At 35.6% G+C, this 21,491-nt stretch overlaps 1 protein-coding gene across 3 annotated transcripts in view; it reads right to left on the minus strand.

Annotated features, from left to right (window-relative positions):
* The window catches only part of AFG2A (AFG2 AAA ATPase homolog A), a 364,625-nt gene that overhangs the window by 60,051 nt on the left and 283,083 nt on the right, over nucleotides 1-21,491 (minus strand). For 2 of the 3 annotated variants that reach the window (XM_058721440.1, XM_058721439.1), the window contains exon 15: nucleotides 17,964-18,128. In XM_058721440.1, coding sequence (XP_058577423.1) covers nucleotides 17,964-18,128 — 165 coding nt within the window. Of the gene's footprint in view, nucleotides 1-17,963; nucleotides 18,129-21,491 lie in introns of those variants that run through there. The other variant, XM_058721442.1, reaches the window with a different exon arrangement.

Consider the following 21,491-nt stretch of genomic DNA (forward strand, 5'->3'; position numbering starts at 1 on the left):
ATACAGAAATACAAAGAAAGTAAGACTTGTTTGAGGTCATAAAGTGACTCAGCAGAACTTAGAGAATGAGACTTTATTACATCACTACCAATATGTGATGTGACAAGGTTTTTGTATCACAGAAATCTTAAAAAATATAAAAACCTCTTTCTATAATGTACTTCCTCATTTAAAATGTCCCTCTCCTCATCTATCATCTCCTAGTACACTTCTGTGTTTTGAAACATGACTGTATAGTACTGCCATTGTGTAGTGTGTGATCTACATATAAATACTGCATGTGCCCAAGTTAAAACTACTCCCATTGAGTAGGGAGTCCCAGTTTCTAAGGAGAATGTTTTTCTATTCATGCAGGCAGAATATCTGACTCAAATACAGTAGCATAATGTTCAAAAGAGAATGGTTTTCTTCATGGTGAACAGTTCTTTGAGGGAATAATTCTCCCTTGCCATTAAAAGTTATAAATCACCACAGCTATAAAATGAGGACAAAAATAAACCAGTGAGCAAATATGGTGATTTTTTTTATCCATAAACATTTACAAAGCATAAACTGATTCCAAATAGATCTCTTTTTCTAGAAATAATACATTTAATCTCTTACTAAATATATTTTGAAAGAAAAAATTAGTAATTCATTGAAATTAAAAATTTCTGGGGCGCCTGGGTGGCTTAGTTGGTTAAGCATCTGACTTCAGCTCACGTCATGATCTTATAGTTTGGGATTTTGAGACCTGTGTTGGGCTCTGTGCTGACAGCTCAGAGCCTGAGGCCTACTTCGGATTCTGTGCTTCCCTCTCTCTCTGCCCCTCCCCCATTCATGCTCTGTCTGTCTCTCTCTCAAAAATAAATAAACATTAAGAAATTTGTTTTTAAATTTCTGCTCTATTAAAGATATTGGAGTGAAAAAATAAGCCACAGACTAGGAGAAAATTTTTAGAAAACAATGTAATAAATGAGTGACATCTAAAATATACAAAGAACTCTTAAAATTCAGATAAGAAAACAAATGACCTAATTAAAAAATGGGCAAAAGATCTGAATAGACAGTTTACCAAAGAAGATATACAGACAGCAAATAAGCGTATGAAAATATGCTAAACATCATGTCATTAAGGAACTGCAAATTAACAATGGGATACCATTATACACGTATTAGAATGCCTATGATGTAAGATACTGACAATATCAAATGCTGATGAGGATATGTAGCAATAAGAACTTTCACTCACTGTTGGTGAAAATGCAAATAGAACAGCCACATTGGAAGACAGTTTGTCAGTTTCTTATAAAAGTAAACATATTCTTACCATATGATCCAGCAATCACACTCCTAAGTATTTACCCCAAAGGGTTAAAATCTTAAGTCCAGGGGCACCTGGGTGGCTCACTCATCAGACTCTTGGTTTCAGCTCAGGTCATGAACTCGCAGTTTGTGAGTTTGAGCCTCGCATTGGGTGCTGTGCTGACAGTGCATAGCCTGCCTGGAAGTCTTTCTCTCCCTCTCTTTCTGCCCCTCTCCCATTCACTCTCTCTCAAAATAAGAAATAAACTTAAAAACAATTAAAAAAATAAAATAAAATCTTAAATCCATAAAAAAACTTGCACATAATGGTTATAGAAGCTTTATCACCCAAATTTGTAAGCAACCAAGATGTTCTTCAGTAGGTGAATGGATAAACAAACTACAGTACACACAGACAATGAAGTATTATTCAATAGTAAAAAGAAATAAGCTATCAAACCACAAAAAGACATGAAGGAAACATGTGAAAGATTCCAATAATATTTCACTCTGGAAAAGGCTAACCTATGTAGACAGTAAAAATATCAGGGGTTTGGGATGAGGGAGGTAGGGATGAATAGGTGAAGCACAGGGGACTTTTAGGAAGTGAAATTATTCTATATGATATAGTACTGTTGTATACAAATGTCATTACACATTTGTCAAAATCCATAGAAAGTACACCATCAAGAGTGAACCATAACATAAACTGTGGACTTTAGTTAATAATATATTGGGGTGCCTGGGTGGTTCAGTCAGTTAAGCATCCGACTTCAGCTCAAGTCATGATCTCATGGTTCAGGAGTTCAAGCCCTTGTGTCAGGCTCTGTGCTGACAGCTCAGAGACTGGAGCCTTCTTTGGATTCTGTGTCTCCTTCTCTCTTTGCCCCTCCCCTATTCACTCTCTCTGTCTCTCTCTCAAAAATAAATAAAACATTAAAATATACATATATCAATATTGGCTCAACAATTTTAGCCAACATATCACAATAGTGCAAGAGATTAATAATAGGGGAAACTGGGAGGAGGAGATGAGAGGGTAAATAAGAACTCTGTATCTTCCACTTCTTTTTCTTTTTTCTTATTTTAGAGAAAGAGTGAGGCAGAGCACACACATGTGGGAGGGGGCAGAAAGACAGGGAGAGAGAGAGAGAGAGAGAGAGACAGAGAGAGAGAGAGAGAGAGAGAGAGAATATCCCAAGGAGGATGTGAGATCATGACTGGAGCTGAAATCAAGAGTTGGATGCGTAACCGACTGGACCACCCAGGCTCCCCTTCCACTTATTTTTCTGTAAGCCCAAAACTGCTCAAAACTAAAATCTATTAATAAAACATATACATATTATTAAAAATGACATTTATGAGATAATTCTAGCTATTCAAAGCATATCTTTTAGTATGGTAGGAGAAACATTCCTAATTTTTCTAGTGAGATAAATGTTTGGAGAGGAGATTCCCATACATAACTTGCATCACTGAAAGAGAAAAAAAAATGATCTTTTGACAATAGAAAATACTACTTTTCAGAATTTGTACACAAATACTACAGAAATATGGTGTTAAGCATATATAGTCTAGTTTTAGGGGTCATGCTGAATGATTGGTGATGAAATATTTATAAATATTTCTTCTTTAGAAGTTCTTTTTTTTTTTAATTTTTAAAAATGCTTTATTTACGTGTGCCTGGATGGCTCAGTCAGTTAAACATCTGACTTCTGCTCAGGTCATGATCTCACAGTTCCTGAGTTCCAGCCCCACATCAGGCTCTGTGCTGACAGCTCAGAGCCTGGAGCCTGCTTTCAGAGTCTGTGTCTCCCTCTCTCTCTGCCCCTCCCCTGCTCGCACTCTGTCTCTCTCTGTCTCTCAAAAATAAAAATAAAACATTGAAAAAAAATTCAATGTTTTATTTTTGAGAGAGAGAGAGAGAGAGAGAGAGAGAGAGAGAGAGAGAATGAGCAGGGGAGGGGCAGGGAGAGAAAGAAACAGAATCCAAAGCAGGCTCCAGGCTCTGAGTTGTCAGCACAGAGCCCAATGAGGGGCTCGAACTCATGAACTGCAAAATCATGACCTGAGCAGAACGAAGTCGGTCGTTAACCGACTGAGTCACCCAGGTGCCTCTCTTTAGAAGTTCTTTAATTGATTACTTCTACATCTAATATATTTCCAAAAATTTTACATAAAAATGTTTAATAAAGAAAGCTTCTTACAAAGGGCAGAAATTGGTTATTAATTTTATTCTTTATCTCAGCTGTCTTTTTGGTGCTTGTGTGGAAAACTGAATTTTCTGCATTTTAAACTATGAATTTCATCTTAAACTGAGGCCTTCAATTCTTAAACTGGGGCCAAAATTCTTTTAGGAACAAATCCTTGTCATCAAACAAAATCTTACAGATTAAAATTGAGCTTCCCCAACTGAAGCCTGGGTGAGGGGCTCTAAGATCCTTTCCCTTCTGTGCTTCTATTCTAGTCCTGAAATAACTCCAAAGAACTCTAATACTTTCAGAGACAATGTTTTAAACTATCCTCTAAAATATAAGGATTTCCCAAGTATAAAATCACTTACCACAGTATCTTCTATTACCATTATCTTCCTTTTAACTTCTTCCTGAAAGTCCCCTAATAAGGCTCAGTAAAATATAATAGCAGTGTTTAAGATGAGTTAGACTAATACCATAGAGTCAATAAAATGTATTATGCAATTTGATTATAACCATGTAAAAATGTAATTGCATACAATAGAAAGGATTGGGAAGTCCTTTCAACAAACTGTAAACACTTTTATTTATGTTCATTGGATGCTTTTTAATGTAAAAATTGTTAGTGTGGAATAAACCTTTTTTACAAGGAAACTTGAGCCCTTCAAGTATCTTGAAAGTCAGCAGAAGGGGGAAAGCAAGAGTTAAGAACAAGAAAAGCTACAGAAAGCAGATTCGAATACTCTGGAATTCTTTTTTATTCACTTGTTTTTATACAACTGGAAAAGTAACCAGTTAGAGGTTTATTTGGGAGATAAAAATTTTTAAAAATGCAGATGCCCTTGTAGTAATACTGACTGATGATTTGATTTGATTCAGTCAGATGTTTTTCTGAGACCATTGATTGGTACTGTCAAAAAAAAGCACTTAGAAAAGCAGGTCTAGAGGATATGGGCTGGGGCGGGCTGGGGGGGGTGCTACAGAAAACTTGGAAGGTGAAGGGTGAAAAGTGAAGACAAACTTTGTCTAATCTAATCTTCCACGGAACTCGCTCTGTGCCTGAACAAGAAAATAAAATCTTTTTTCCTTTGGTTGGCTTTAATAATGCATGTTCTGCTCTGGGAGCTACAACTTGTTTGCAACTTTCAGATTAGTTATACTAGTGGTGAGATACATTTTGGGGGACTACCCTGGGAAACTATCCATTCTAGAAGCACTGCTTCTAGAAATAAGTACATTCTGAATTCTCAAAAGGCAACTTACTGTAAATTTTTGGTAAACTAGGAACTGCCTATAATCATCTGATTCTCAAAGACAATTAAGGCTGAAATTAATGACTATAAATTAACAGAAATAATCTTCATTAGTTACAAAGAAAGAACCTCAAAATATAACATAACCAGTGCTATAAAGATGCGAACTATAATGGACTCAGCCTGCTCGGGCTGCAATAACAAAATACTGAAGACTGGGTGATGGAAGCATAGAAATTTATTTACTATCACATCTGGAGGCTAAACATCTGAGGTCAGGTGCCCCTATGGTCAATTCCTGGTGAGGGATCCCTTCCTATCTTGCAGACAGCCACCTTCTCATTGTATTTTCACATGGCCTTTCTTTTGTGCATACAGGAGGTCTTATTAGCGTCCCACATATGAATTTATTATGAATTTATTTAATCGTAATTACCTCCTTATGAGCTCTACCTATAAATATAATCACATCAAGGGTACGGCTTCAACATAGGAATTTTGTGGAAACAAAATTCAGTCCATTGCAGACTACTTAAAAATTATAAGCAATTACCATTAGGAAAAAGGGAAAGAAAGCTTGAAACTTATTAGACACTGATGTCTCCCCCCCCCCCCCCCGCCCTCCAAGGCTGTGGCTCTCCCTGTGAAGCACATAAAATGGTAGCAATATTCTCTTTTGCTTTATTCTACATTTTGTCTATTATATGACTATAAACATGAATTATACATTGATCACCAAAAGTATTGGCTATCAAAGAAGAGAATATACTATCTTCATGAATGGTTAGCTTACAGAACATGCTCAATTTATAGAGAGCTATATTTAAACATAGCTTTACAGATGAAGGTGGTTCAGGCAGCAGGTCAACTGATTCTTTAAATACCTATGCAGTTATGTTTAGGCCCCTTGGAGGTCCTTAGGATGTATCACTACTTGAATATCAAACATAATTCAAAATAATACAGAACATAGTTATATACTATTTTATGCTATATTATTATGGAAAAAATTATTACTATGAGGTCTCTTGGTACTAACTGCAAAAAACCACTTGGGGTAGGATCTAAGTTATGTCCACATTAAACCAAATTTTATACTAAGCTAGGTCATGTTAAAGTTGAACTTCAATGTGTTTTAATTTTTACATAATTTAAAATGTATAACAGCAACCAAGTCTTGTCCTTACTTGAGTTATTTTATTATGTTCCTAAAATTCAATTATTGCTTTTTAGTTGTATATACAAGTACAAAATGAATGAAAATATTAATGTAACTTACTTTACATAATTCTCTAAAATTTTGTAAACAAAATTATTTTTTAAAAATGCATAATTTAGGGGCGCCTGGGTGGCTCGGTCGGTTAAGCGTCCGACTTCAGCTCAGGTCACGATCTCGCGGTCTGTGAGTTCAAGCCCCGCGTAGGGCTCTGGGCTGATGGCTCAGAGCCTGGAGCCTGCTTCCGATTCTGTGTCCCTCTCTCTCTACCCTTCCCCCGTTCATACTCTGTCTCTCTCTGTCTCAAAAATAAATAAACGTTAAAAAAAAAATTAAAAAAAAATAAAAATGCATAATTTAGGGGTGTCTGGGTGACTCAGTCAGTTAAGTGTCCAACGCTCAGGTCATGATCTCACGGCCCATCAGTTCCAGCTACGTGTCAGGCTCTGTGCTGACAGCTCAGAGTCTGGTGCCTGCTTGGATTCTGTCTCCTCTCTCTGCACCGCTCCTGCTCGCACTCTTTCTGTCTCTCTCCCTCTCTCTCAAAAATAAACATTAAAAAAAATTTTTTTAATGGATTAATTAAAAGCACTGAAGGTATTAATCTATCCATGAAAATATCCCATAGGGTTTAAAATTAAAGTGGACTAGACATGGCAGAAGGTTTTTGATGTGTGGCACAAAGCAGATGTACAATACTAATTTCATAAATGAATGACAGATGAAGTCACAGCATAAGTGTCTTTCATTAAACTATAAGGAAGCCATTAATGAACCATCAGACCAGCTTTTATGAACCTGTGCATGTGTGAATATTTCATGTCAATTATGACCAACTCAGTGGTATAACAAGAAATTTCATTTTGAATTGACAACTTTTAGAATTAAATGATTCCCCACCCCAATCTCCAGTTCTAGCATAGGCTTAGGGCACACAACAACAACAACAACAACAACAAAATACGAAATGCTGGGGGACTACTATTTTTATATCTGAGAATATTTGTTTGACCTTTTATATTTTTAAGGATTCTGGCAAGAAGTTAATGCTAGGCAAACTAAATAAAATTCTTGGTTTTAAATATAAAACCACTCCTTAAGGATTCTTTTGAAGTGAATAAAAAAATATGCCAAGGGGCTACTTTTGCTACTACCGAAAGAATGTCTTGTTCTAATGCCAAAAACAGTTTAAGTGAATTTTTTTTTAATTCTGAAGAAAAAGAGAAAATAATTAGTTTATAATTTGAAACTTCCACAATGGTAAATACAGCATGTGCATTACACATAATGTCTTGAATAAGGAAACCTTCCTAAAATATAAAAGCGAAAAAAAATCAATTTTCCAGATTTTAATAGCAAAAAGAGAGCTAATTATTGTTAAAGAACTCCAGCAATAATATTTGGAGGTTGAAAACATAGATTAAGCAAAAAAAGAGAGCTCTGAAGATCTCAATAAGGCTACTTTTCTTTCTAGTTTAAGGAAAGGTTAGATTCTGTTTTTAAATTTCCAAAACGCGGTGAAGGTTATATATATTTAAGAACAATTTAATGACTGCACTGCAACTCTGAACAACCATTTTAGAGAGTTTAAGTAACATTTTAATAGAATGACACCTTTGAGAGCTCAGAAACTGTCATTTGGGGATGAAGAATGAGAACATCCTTATGTCACCATCATACAGCAAATGACATGTAGTGCTTTTGTCATTAGTGTTAGCTTTCTGGGCTTTACCTAAATACCTGGGTTTAAACCTAACCTAAATAAAAGGGCACAGTAATTAGGAATGCTTATTTCCTAAGTGATTATTCTAGTAGAAACAGAAACCCTCAACTTTCTGAAGTTGCTAGGTTCACTTTTTTCAACCAACAAAATTTATGTTAAAAAAAGTTAGAATTAAGTTGTATACTAGTAACTAGGATTACCTTGAAGAATGTGCTGATACAGGGATATTATGTAAGCAGTTTGTAAGGAAACGTTAGCTTTACACACTTGAGAGTAAAAAATAGTATACATCTTTAACAAGAAAAAATAAAAATAGGGATAACAATGTTTACAAATATAAACTAGCTGAAATAAATACTGCATGTAACAATGAAACATAATTTGAATTTAAAGAACACACTATTAAGACTAAAAATATGACATACATATGAAACACTAATTATGAGTGTTAATAAAATCTAAGGCAATGAAATATAAAAAATAAGCAGATTGTGGATTTTTTTTATATTAAACATCACTTAGATTGAGTTTGCTGATTTAAAAAAATATAATGAAAATGACTTATTGGGCACTTGCTGTTACTGACAAGGATAAGTACCTTACAGGAATTTCATCTATTCTGGACAATAGATCTATGAAATAGAGATTTTTCTTAACTTTATTTACGTATAAGAAAACTGATCACAAGGTAGGAAATATTAGGCATTTGGATTTAGATCTTTCTCATTCCATAACCCATTTGCTTAACTAAAATGCAATTTTGCATAGTTTAAAATATTCTTGATAAACAGTTTTCACATATGTTTTTGGCATTCTTTTCATATATAGAATCAAATTATTAGAAATTAACCTTCTATCACCTCAAATAACCAAGCAAAAATATCCAACTCTATCAGAATCTATAAAATAGAATTAATAGCACGCTTTATACAACTTTTTAAAATTGTGTTCCTCTCAAGTTCATAGAACTCTTAAATTTTATAACTCTTCTGAAAATGAAGAAGCATAGATTAAATGTGCAAAAATTCTAGGGAGCCAACATGTGTTAATAGTGACTACGGATCTGGAAAAGGAAAAACAAAGCAGAACATTAAAATGCTTAAATCAGCACTACTGTTGGCTTGCGTAATTCTTCATAGCTACAGATTCAGCCTGGACCGATGTTTGGGGACTAGATCATAAGGTCTTGACTAATTGGTTGCCTTGATATACTGCTTCATTATAAAGAAGTTTCAGTATTTGGTTATAAAATGCTCTATTAAGTTTGTTGCTAGCCAGGCTCTCATTCAATGTCCATTTCCTTTCTGACTAATGCTTCTTGTAAGCTGACAGCAGCTTTAAACATCTGGCAAGGAGTCAGTAATACAGGTATTGCAGCACAAGGTGTTCTGGAAAATGATTTGCTTTGGTGTAAACATCTTATCTAAAATATAAAATAGCCTTCAGGTAAGCTGAATTAAGGTTTTTGTATTGCCAATTTGAGTAGAAGCTAAAGTTTACAGATACAGAGGATGTTTATATCTCCATACACTGGACATTTTAAAAACTGCACATTAAAATGAACATTATAACTTTGTAACTTACACTTACTTTCCTAACAAAGAGTTTAGGGAAAAAGTGAGCTGGTGTTTATTTCCATTTTACAACACTTTTTATCATAATGCCTCCAGAATCACAGATGTTGAATTTGAGTAGCTGTTCTTAAGGAAGTTGAAATGCAGAAAAACTGAAGTTCTCTCTCTCTCTCTCTCTCTCTCTCTCTCTCTCTCTCTCTCTCTCTCACACACACACACACACACACACACACACACACACACAATCACTGGGCATCTCTGAGCAGATAAAACTTTCATTTTCATTCAGTGGAAAATTGCTAAGGAGAATTTTATTAAATTCTGAATTCTATGCACTGTCACTCTTTCAATGTTCCTCTTCCTCTGGTGCTATGATTAGGATCTCTAGGCCACAGTAGCAAATATTTAGAGACATTGACTAAGAGCCTAAGATCCCAGGTTTCTAGAAGCATTGTAAAGGAAACAAAACCACATTATATATCCCTAGAAATCCAATCCCTAAGTGATTCCTTATACAACTAATTTAATCTATGACAGGTATATAACCACATAGATTTTTAACACAAGAAAGAATCACAAAGACCATATTCCCACCTCCCCTGTTAAAATATGAAAACTGAGTTCTAGAGATAATAACTGATTTAGCCAAACTAATAGTGTAATACATGGCCAAAATAGGATTAAAGTCTAGATCTTGGCTTTTACTGAACTTCTTCTGTAAGTATGTAGATTGTAAAATTGTGGGGAAGGGGGAAGAATAGGGGTGTAGTGGGCTGCCTTAAAAGTTACAGCCTGACTATCTGCTTTCAGTATATGCTGATTTTTGCTCTAGAGATTCTATCAATTCATTTGCAAGAGTAGGCACATTTTAGCAACCGAAAAGTGCTGTGGAGATAAGGTGCTGGCCCTAGGAGCTTATATTTAGAATTATATGTGATAAGACGGCTCAGAAGACATAACACACCTTACTTTCAACACTTTGGCCATTCATACCAGGTGCTGCACCTCATGGCTGGTTTAACGCTGCACAAAAGACATCTTTGTTGTTGTTCTAAAGCAAGGCAGACCTCATTTGGATGTGTGTCGAATCTTAAGACTACCCTATGTTTTCCTACAAATGGTACTTGAGAGCCTGTCTGGATGTTCTGGCAGGGCAGTGCAGCTACTTGTACACCCTCAATCAAAAAATGGTCCTCTTCAACTGTACACATAGCTTTGGGAGGTATGCACGTGGAGCCATGAGGGAGGAAGAGGACACCAGTCTAGCCAGCCAGATCAGCTGAATAAACCCTAACAATCAATGGGGTGACAGATGTTGCAGCCAGATCACTCTCGCATCCAAAAAAGACACTGCATAAAGACATCTTTAATATTCCCATCTCCCTCCATAATGGATAATAAATAACAAATTTTCATAATTTATCCCATTCACAAAATATGTTCGTCCAAGGGTTTATGAGGCAAATCTTAAAGTCACAGAAAATAGTTTATCTACGTGGGCTGTAAAAATCTAAATTTCTTTATTCAATGACTACATATGAACTTTATATGAATTACTGTGCTGGGCACTCTGAGGGATATTTAAAAGTGGATAAGCCAAAAATGAGACAGTTTTGTAAAGATGTGAACGTTGTGTCCATACAAGGATGCCCAGCTTGGGGGAGAGGGGGTAAATAAGGACTGAAATACGGACTTTATGAAAGCTCATGCTCTGCTTGACAAGCCTTTTGATCTGGCAAGTAGCTGTCACCAGGTAGGACCAAGGAGCATATTTTTTAAATTCACTTAGCGCTTGGGTAGGCTACTTAATGGTGGCTTTGACATAAAATGCCACCAATCTTTTGATAGCAAAAATTTGATGACAACATTTCTTACTAACTTTTTCAATGGTTCTCCAATGCTTAAAGGAGAAAAGCCAAGTATGGATGATATTCAAGGTCCTTCACATTGTCTTACCTACTTTTCTTGCTTTATCACCTACTACTTCTATAGGCAGACTCTTTCTTCTGGTCATATTTCAACCTTTAACCAAATCTAGAACAATCCATGTTCTTTTCTTTTTTAAATAGGCTTCACACCCAGCATGGAGCCCAATGTGGGGCTTGAACTCATGACCCTGAGATCAAGACCTGAGCTGAGATCAAGAGTCAGATACTCAGCCAATGGAGCCACTCAGGTGCCCACATTGTGTTCTTTTGTGCATCTCTGCCTTTCTAACAGGTAGGAATGCTCTCTTCCAAGCTTATGGAACTCTACTTATGGAACTCCTATTCACCCATTAACACTCAGATCGACTATCCCTTCATTCAATCCCAGCTAGTGTGAGTAACACCCTGTTCTTTCTCCCAAAGTATTCTGCACATCATTAGATCGTGCCACATGAATACATTATATGGAACTTAGTTGTTTATATGTTTTTCCTTCAAAACTGCAGGCCTTATTCTCAATATCTTAAAAATATGGTAAATGAATAGATGAAAATATAACTTCAAGTAGCTTATACTTATTTGGGAGGATGACAACAAGGTAACTAAAAATAATCACATATAAGATAAGTACATATAAAAACATAAAGATGTTTCATATCTGCTGTTTAGTTCACTAACTCACTGTTCATAAAAGCAGGCAAGCCTTTACCAAAGATTCAGATATGTCAAAGGGAATAGTGAAACACTTTCAAAGACTCTTTAGATGACTCAGAGGAATGGAGAAATCATGAAGAGTCTTTTAGGAGGAGTTGAAAGATTTGGTTTCTGGTCCTGGGTTTGTCACTTATTTGCTGTGGGACTTCAGACAAATCCACTGTTTTTGCTTGGGTCTAGTTCTCTTGTTATAGCACTATTCCCATAGGGTTAAGATTCTCAAATAGATAATGTATACAAAAGTACATTTAAAACTAGAAAATTCCACTTTAAGTGAATGTTAAAACTGATATTTTTTTTGTTGGTGAAATGACAGATTAACACATAAATTTATGATTCATCCAACATTAACATCCACTGAATATGAGATACTGGAGATAGTCTAAGAAGTAAAAAAAACCCGGTTTCTGCTGTAGAGAATCTTAGTTTATTTGGGGGAGATGATGGGGCTGCTCATATTAAAATAACTACAGGGGAAAATGTGCAAATAGCTAAACAAGGGAAACAGAAATCAGTGTAAAAGAATTAAAAAAGACAAGTCACTTGTGCTGGGGTGTTTTCATAACAAAGCGGTTATTTCAGTAGTTTATGTAAAGAAGAGTATTTTGAAACTCTGGGGTACAGAATTTTAAGGTAAATGCACATGAAGGGGTAGAGAGATAACAAGGATCTTAAGAGCAGTAGACCAGTTGGTTGTAGCAGTATGTTTTCATAGGGCAGTTTCTGATTAGGTAGGACAAGTAGGTTACAGTGTACAGGAGGTTGCTAAGTACTGTGGTACTCTGCTTCACTTTAGGGACAGGAACAGTCCTGCCAAGCTGCTCTCTAACAATACTAACCAGAGAGCCTGAGACTGGCTAACAGGTGTTTGTTTATCACTATCTCAGAGGTATCGTTAGATAGAGTCAATCTATGCCACATTCGAACACATTGATCCTGATTTTTAGTTTGGGAAAAATTGTCACAAGAGACTTCGTGTAGGAAGAGTACAGACATCCTAAATAGCTATAATTGTTTTTTCTGTTTTCACTGTGTTGGAGAAAAGAGAGACAATGTCAGAAGGAATGTTAATCAACAAGACAATAATTAATTTAAGATTCTCCCTTTATTAGCTATAATAGCTTCAGCATGGTGACTAGAGCCTTCTTGAATAAATGAGTTACACTGGGAGGTAATTTTTTAATGTCAAGTTGGCATGAAGACCTTGAGCTATTAGACCCAGAAGGGCAAAGACTACAAAACAAAATCCAGGGCAAGGTAATCATTTTAGTCAAACAAGGATAAAGAGACTAAATTTATATGGAGTTAAAGCTTTTTAAAAACTTAGTGTGGAATGTATTTAACTCTAACAAATTGCTTTAAGAAGACTTTCTAGCGGTAGGTTGATAAGATTACCCTAAAATCACCATACTAAGCATATGATATATTTTGAAGAAAAGAACAAGAAGCAACTCATTTATTATTTAGCTTTCAGATATATTATATGGTTACTGAGGGAATGCAAAACATTACCATCTTATAGCAATATCATCTAAAACTTCAGTGGTAAATATAAATAGTGAACAGATAAGAGGAAGAAAGAATGAAGGGAAGTAACATTTATGAAGCGCTCTTTATGTGCCACACATTGTTTTTTGGTGCTTTTATATTTGTTACCTCATTTAACCCTCAAAACAATTTCAGTCATTGGAGCACCTGCGTGGCTCAGTCAGTTGAGTGTCTGACTTCAGCTCAGGTCATGATCTCACAGCTCATGAGTCCGAGCTACACGTCAGGCTCTGTGCTGACAGCTCAGTCTGGAGACTGCTTCAGATTCTGTGTCTCCATTTCTCTCTGCCCCTCCTCTGCTCATACTCTGTTTCTTTCTCTCTCTCTCTCAAAAATAAATATTAAAAAAAAAAAGAAAAGAAAAGAAAACAGGGTGCCTGGGTGGCTCAGTCGGTTAGGTATTGGACTTCAGCTCAGGTCATGATCTCGCAGTTCATGGTCCGAGCCCCACGTCGGACTCTGTGCTGACAGCTCAGAGCCTGGAGCCTGCTTCAGATTTTGTGTCTCCCTCTCTCTGCCCCTCCCCTGCTTGTTCTCTGTCTGCCTCTCTCTCTCAAAAATAAATAAAAGTATTTAAAAAATTTTTAAAAACCCAACTTCAGTTACCTAGATATTTTAAAAATGAGAAAACTGAGGTTCTAAGAGGTTGAATAACTTGTCTGTAACTACCCTGAAAGAAAAAGACTACTATTGTATTAAAAGTCTACTCCAATGCAACACTAAAATTCTTTTTTGTTTTCCCTTTACTGCCTCTCTTGGAAGTTGAATCCTCAAATCTTAATATATGAAATAAATGTTAGAATTGCCTATATTATTTATAAAATGTATAACTGATACCTGGCTCTTAGACATATTATCAATTTCACTTTATGAGATAATCACTAAAAGGAAATTAACATCCAAAAGCAAGTAAACATTCAACTCAAATTTTACAGATACTAGTTGTTGGCCTATGTCAGCAAATTCCTACACAGAGAGGAAATTACATATCTTACTCGTCACTTCCGTTCCCAGGCACATGGCACATGGGTAGTGGGCCCAGTTATGCCTTTCATGTGCATATATTTTTGATTGTTGATTTCCTGTTGGTTGGGTAAGATAAAAGTTTTCCTAAAGTAACTAATTGGATAAAAGACAAATGAAAAAATGGAGTGGAATCTGCTACAAATAACTTAAAAAACAAAAATCAAAGCAGAAGAAAACAATAGCTATAACCAAAAAAAGACTTATTATTTCCTCCTGAACTGAATTCCCATCTGCTTTTAAATGGCAACATGTTTTTCCATTAACTGGAAGCTACAGCCAAGAAGCCAAAGACAATGAGGTTTTGGCCACCAGGGAGTAGAAGGCGCAGGATGGCTGAAGGATGCTACCTGCTTCAGCCTCTCTGTAAAGGCTGTTCCCTAGTGACCCTATTCCCCTTCCAGCTGGCAACAAACTTACTGTTGGGACTCTTCTGAGAATTAAAGAAATGTTCCAGTTCTCTGTATACCCTCTCCAGGGAGGGAAAATAGAGTAACTCAGAAGGGTATGAGAAGCCATTTGAAACACACTGCCTGTGTAAGCTTTTAAGAAACAACGCGACTGGGCAAAATAAAGCACCAGGTGAAAAGAAAACATTTTAAAAAAGTAACTTCCTTCCAGCCCAGTCGTTAAAAGTACCCATATCATCACAATCACCCTCTATAGACTTTTATGGGTTGTCATTTATTTATTTCTTTAAAGTAAGCTCGATGCCCAAGGTGGGGCTTGAACTCACAAGACCGAGATCAAGAGTCACATGCTCTACTCACTGAGGCAGACAGGCGCCCTTCTCAACAACAGCTTTTTAATTAAAACAACAACAACAACAACAACAACAACAACAACAACAAAACACTCACCACAGTCAAACATCTTATGTTTCTAAAAGATAGACACTGGTGTGAGCAAATTCCTCATCTCTGGCTCACCTGGCCAAATTCTTGTATATATAGCTAATAATATACAGTTTAAAATTAATATATAATACACATAATATACCCATTATATAATATTGATGATACTATTCTCTTATGAAGACAATTTATCACCATTTTCATTTGATACCAAGAGTGGCCAAGGAGATACACTCTAAATCTGAAAAAGTAGCTGTGCCTGTAGCAGTGTGTATTGCTACAAAGTTAGAGGGCTCTCCTTATGGTAAATAACAAAGGGAAGTTTATTTTTCCTAAATACAATCTTTAAAATCTCTTTTCTTCTTCTGTTCATTAAATGTTTGATAAATACGTACTATGTATTAGATTCTGTGCTGAAGGCTATGGCCTTGGCCTGAGGAAGAAATAAATTAGTTATATCAGTGGTAAAGCACTGGGTCTGTAGGAGTCAGGTGACTGAGCTTCCAGCTTGAATTGGTCTTACTGCTAAAAAATCAAAAATCAAAATGAATTTTAGCTTTCAATATTGTAGCATCATTTTCATTCTGATGGAAAGAGGTGGGGGGAAAGATGGTAACATATTTTATTTGAAGCTAAATGTTATCAGTCTTAAATTTCCTATTTATTAATTTTAAGACTTTTAAGAACATAATTGTTCTCTTCAAACAATACCTTCACACAGTACCTGTGTGAACTGCCTAAAAAAAAATCAGACCAAAAAAAAAAAAAAAAAACAAAACCAAAAACCAAAACACAAAGCCAAAAAAACCAGTATGAAATAAATCTGTCTTGCTCAAACTGAAAATTCCAGAACTACTAAGATACAGCTCTGAACAAAATTCCTATGAAGTTGTAATAATATATGGATTACAATTAGAACCATAGCGGGATATACATCTCCCACCTCAACATTATGGGACCAAAAATGTCATTCAACGAGGCACAGAATTTTCTGCGACTTTTCCTGTGACTATTATTAGAAGATCTGATATAAAAATTAATGAGAAAAAAATTAATGAGAAATGAATGTGCTTATATTATAGATTCAATCAGGCATGCACTACATAAGAACTAGCAAGCTGGTACAATAATTCCTGAGTTTTTTCCTTTTAGCCAGATGAACCTCATTGGCTTTGATTTTTGTTTTTCATCTCTATGTTACTACCATGAATTCCTTCAAAGTGAGAAAGGCACATTTATACCTTGCTAACTGCTCTTCCACTTCCCTCAGCTCAAGTGAAAGATTTACGGTTTCTTCCCTTTGCTGTTTCCTGTAAAGTGACATATATATACGATGCTACCCTTGGTCTCACATCAAAAACTGAATTCTAGAAATACCTGAGCAGTCAGTTAACAGCAACTAGATGTTCATTTTAACTTAATGGACAGTCATGCCCAAAAGATGCTCATAAGGATTATTTTTTCAGGTAGGACTGAATGTACTTCAACTGCCTCTCAAAGTACTTTCTACATGGATTTTGTTTTTTTTAACCTCTAGTGAAAATTTCCCCTCTACAGGGGGAAAATTAAATATACATAGTTCATAGCTGAGACAAAACAATGAGGAGATTTTGGATTTATTTTGGTTGTTGTAATTAGCTATGACTGCATGAAAGACTCAGTCCAATTTTGCATGTAAATGTATCTACAATACTCTCTGAGTACCACTAATGATCTGTTATGTATGAATCTCTTTGGTATATACAGAAGAAAGATTACAAACAATAGTAAGCAGATAGAATGTAGAGTCTCAGTCTATTGAATAACTCAGAATAAAAAGAATCTACCATTTCTTACTAAAAAAACATTAATTTTCCAGTACAAATCCTTATTAGTGGTATTCAGAAGATATTTCTATTTTGAGGACTATAGTCTGTCCTTTCCTTAAGAAATGTATGTAGAAAAGATGCACAATTATCTTAGTAGAATTTTATTTTGTAAATAAAAATGGCCTAACTAAAAAGTTGCTAAGGAGAAAAAAAGTGTTTATCTGCCATACTTAAAATTTTCATATTTTCACAGAGGTCTTGCTGTTCCTATTGAGAGTATAGTTTCACAACTAAGGGTAGATTGTCCCTTTTACAGTTTTTATGAGAGAATCTTTGTTAATATACAAGTAGAATGACATAATTTTCGAAGATGTTAAAAGATGGTAATAATACAATTTCTGCCAAATCTTTTACTTCCTAACACTTGCATGATATCCTAATTTCATTTTTATGCTCTCTATAAGAAAATATGTAAAGCTGTGTATCATTTCCATTTGACAGATTAAGAAATCAAAATCCAGAGAAGTGTGTGAATGATTGGAAGCTGATGTATCAAGAAACCAGAAAGAAGAAACTTCTCGCCCAGTGTTCTCTCCACTGTATCATGTTAATTCTCTGAAGACTACATTTTGAGAAGCAACAGAAGCCAGGTAAAAACAACTGAGATATAATACAGGCCAGGTAAAATGAAATTTAATTTAGTGCATTAAATTTCACGTAGTGCATTTCCTGTTTTAAGATTTCTTAACATATGGCTATTTTTGGCATCAAGCAGTCTTTTTGCTAATGACCCCAACCCACTGTTTTCCTGCCACCAAGGTATTTTGAGAAGAACTGTCTTACCTCTGCTCCTGAATATGTATCAGTTTGGAGGATGAGTTCAGCCAGATCAACGTCATTACCGACTGGCATAGAATGAAACTGCAGGTTAAATATTTCCCTTCTTGTTGCTGCATCTGGTAACGGCACATAGATGATTCTATCAATTCTGCCAGGCCGCATCAAAGCCTGTAAGGAGGATGAGACAATGCAGAAAAACCAAGCTCAGAACTGACATTCCACGTGAAAGGTGGATATCTAGAATCTCATGAATAACCCACTATTTATTACTCATAATTAGTACATGAAACAAGTACTAGAGATGCTATAATCTATTTTATTTTTATTTATTTTTTTTTTTATTTATTTTTGGGACAGAGAGAGACAGAGCATGAACGGGGGAGGGGCAGAGAGAGAGGGAGACACAGAATCGGAAGCAGGCTCCAGGCTCTGAGCCATCAGCCCAGAGCCTGAAGCGGGGCTCGAACTCATGGTCCGTGAGATAGTGACCTGGCTGAAGTCGGACGCCTAACCGACTGCGCCACCCAGGCGCCCCTCTATAATCTATTTTAAAGATTCAAACAAATAAATCATGTTCAGAGTACTTTTGAAAGTAGCAGAGCAATACTTCTGAGAGGCTTTCTGCTCCTCAGCAACTGTCAGGTCAATAAAAGATGGCTATTCTCTTTTAGGGAAGTGTGTAATATGACTTGCATTCATTGTATCAAAAGACTTTTTTTTTTTGAATTTCCTGCAATATCTCTTAAAATATGGGTTAAGTTGTTTTAGAGAGCCCTTAAAATAGCACAGCTCTAATAAAAGAATACTTCTAGAGCTGAAAGTAGTCAAATGAACTTCCCTCATATTTTATTGGAGGCTAAGGCCTAAATTATCTTAGAGCTTATGAATTCATGTATTCAGAAAACCTTACCAAGCATGCACTATACACTAGACATTGTTCTTGGTACTAGAAAATAGCATGAATAAGATAGATATGTCTAAAATTGATTGTGGTGATGGCTGCATGTATTTGTGGATATACTAAGAGCCACTGAACTGTGTACTTTAAGTGGGTGAATTTTATATTTATTCTATCCCAATAAAGTTACTAAAACAGATACAGGTCTAAAATGAGTGTGGGTGTGTGTGTGTTAAGGAGTTGGGGCAGCTTTTAGTTGGGATAGTGAGAGAAAGCCTCTCTGAGGAGGCAGCTTACATTGATATCCGAAGGAGTCAGCCTTTGAAATATCTAGGGGAAGGGCATGCAAGGTAAATGGAACATCAAGTGCAAAGGCAAGAATGACTGGTATGTTCCAGGGAAAGAAAAAAAAATCAATGTGAACAAAGAAAAAAGAGGTAGGAAATGAGGTCAGAAAGATAGTCATAGGCAGATCATAAGACCTTAAAAGACATAGTAAAGAGTATGGATTGTATTCTACTTTTAATGAGAAGTCATCGGAAAGTTTTAAGTAGAAGGTGAATTGGTAAGATTTACATTAAATCTTATTGACCACTCATGGGACAATATCAAAAGGTCTAATATGTGTTACTATAATACCAGAAGGAAAGGAAAGAGAAGATGGGGCAGAAAAAATATCTGAAGAAAAAAAGAGCCAAATTTCCTCCAATTGGTAAACAAACAAATTTACACAATCAAGAAGCTCAGTGAATCTCAAATAAAATAAATACAAAGAAAGCCACACCTACACATATCATAGCAAACTGCTGGAAACAAAAGACAAAATCTTGAAAGCTGCCAGACTGAATATGGAGAACAATAATTTGAATCACCAGTGACTCTCAATCAAAACAATGAAGGGCAGAAACCAGCAGAACAATATCTTTATAGCACTGAATGAGGGGCACCTGGGTAGCTTAGTCAGTTGAATGTCAGACTTCGGCTCAGGTCATGATCTCACAGTTTGTGAGTTCAAGCCCTTGTGTCGGGCTCTGTGCTGATAGCTCGGAGCCTGAAGCCTGCTTCAGTTTCTGTGTCTCTCTCTCACTCTGCCCCTCCCCTGCTCATGCTCTCTTTCTCTCAAAACTAAATAAACACTAAAAAAAATTAAAAAAAAATAAAGTGCTGAAAGAATAAAAATGTCATCCTAGAATTCTAGTCCCAGTGAAAATCTTCTTTTTCTTTTTTTTTTTTCAGAGAGAGAGAACGCAAGTGGGGGATAGGGCCTTTATGAGAGAAAGAGGTAATCTTAAGCAGACTCCACACTCAGCCCAGAGACCAATTTGGGCCTTGATCCTCCTACGACCCTGGGATCATGACCTGAACCGAATCAAGAGTCTGCCTGCCGCTCAAATGACTGAGTCACCCAGGTGCCCTGAAAATATTCTTTAAGAATGAAGGAAAAATTAAGTCATTTTCAAACAAAATAAATTCAAGAAAATTTGGTTCCATCAGAACTGCACTAAACACTAAACGATGTTCTTCAGGTTTAATGGAAATGACATAAGATGGAAAATTGAATCTTCAGGAAGAAATGAAGAGCATTGGAAATGAAACACCACAAAATTGTACACGACTTCCACCTCTAAAAAAAATTCACTCTTTTGGCTGACATATCAGAAATGGGATTTCTTGAAGATTTAAGAGACACTCACTTATAAATAGTGAAACACAGCATATTTCTACATGTGTACTTTTGAATGAAATATCCGGAAAAAATGTGTGATAGAAGTAAATGTAGAAACTAAGGAAGACAGGAAGTCAAACATAAACATCTTTTAATTAAATAAATAAAATAAAATAAAATAAAATAAAATAAAACCCTGAAAATGTAGCTGTGATCATACATAAAACACTATGGAAAATACAAACATTAAAACCTCATGTGGTTGGCTCTGTGGAAATTAGTTCTTAGAGAACCAGCACATGCATACACACACACACACACACACACACACACACACACACACACACACACACCATGATATTCTGTGAGTAAGGAACTGACCTCTGTCTCTAACTCAAGAATCTTATCTTTTGCCAAGCTACCATCAAATTGTGGAAGGCTGATTTGTTAGCTTTTAAACAGGGTAAAGTCTCAGAACTTTTATAGCTCTGGACATGTATGTTCCTAATAATGGAGCCTCAAAATAATATAAAGCAAAAATTGATAGGATTAAAGAGATAAAAAACATAACTCCACAATCACAATATGAGATTTTAACACTCTTCTGTTAGCAATTATAGAACTAAAAAACAAATCAGTAAAGATACAGAGAATCTGAACAAGGCTATCAATCATTGCAACCTGATATTTATTTATGGGCTACTTTACCCAAAAACAGCAGAATACATATTTTTTAAGTACACTTGATATATTCACCAAGATAGCTCATATGATGAGCCATAAAACAAAAATCAACAAATTCAAAATGACTGAAATCATACAAAGTAGTTCTCTAAGAAGAGTAAATTAGAAAGGAATAACAAGAGAGGAAAACCTCAAACACATGAAAAATTAAACAACACCCTTCTAAGTAAACCATAGGTCAAAGAAGAAATTATGAAGAAATTAGAAAATGTTTCAAGTTGAA

The sequence above is a fragment of the Neofelis nebulosa genome, chromosome 3, assembly GCF_028018385.1.
Source record: "Neofelis nebulosa isolate mNeoNeb1 chromosome 3, mNeoNeb1.pri, whole genome shotgun sequence".
Classification (NCBI taxonomy): domain Eukaryota; kingdom Metazoa; phylum Chordata; class Mammalia; order Carnivora; family Felidae; genus Neofelis; species Neofelis nebulosa.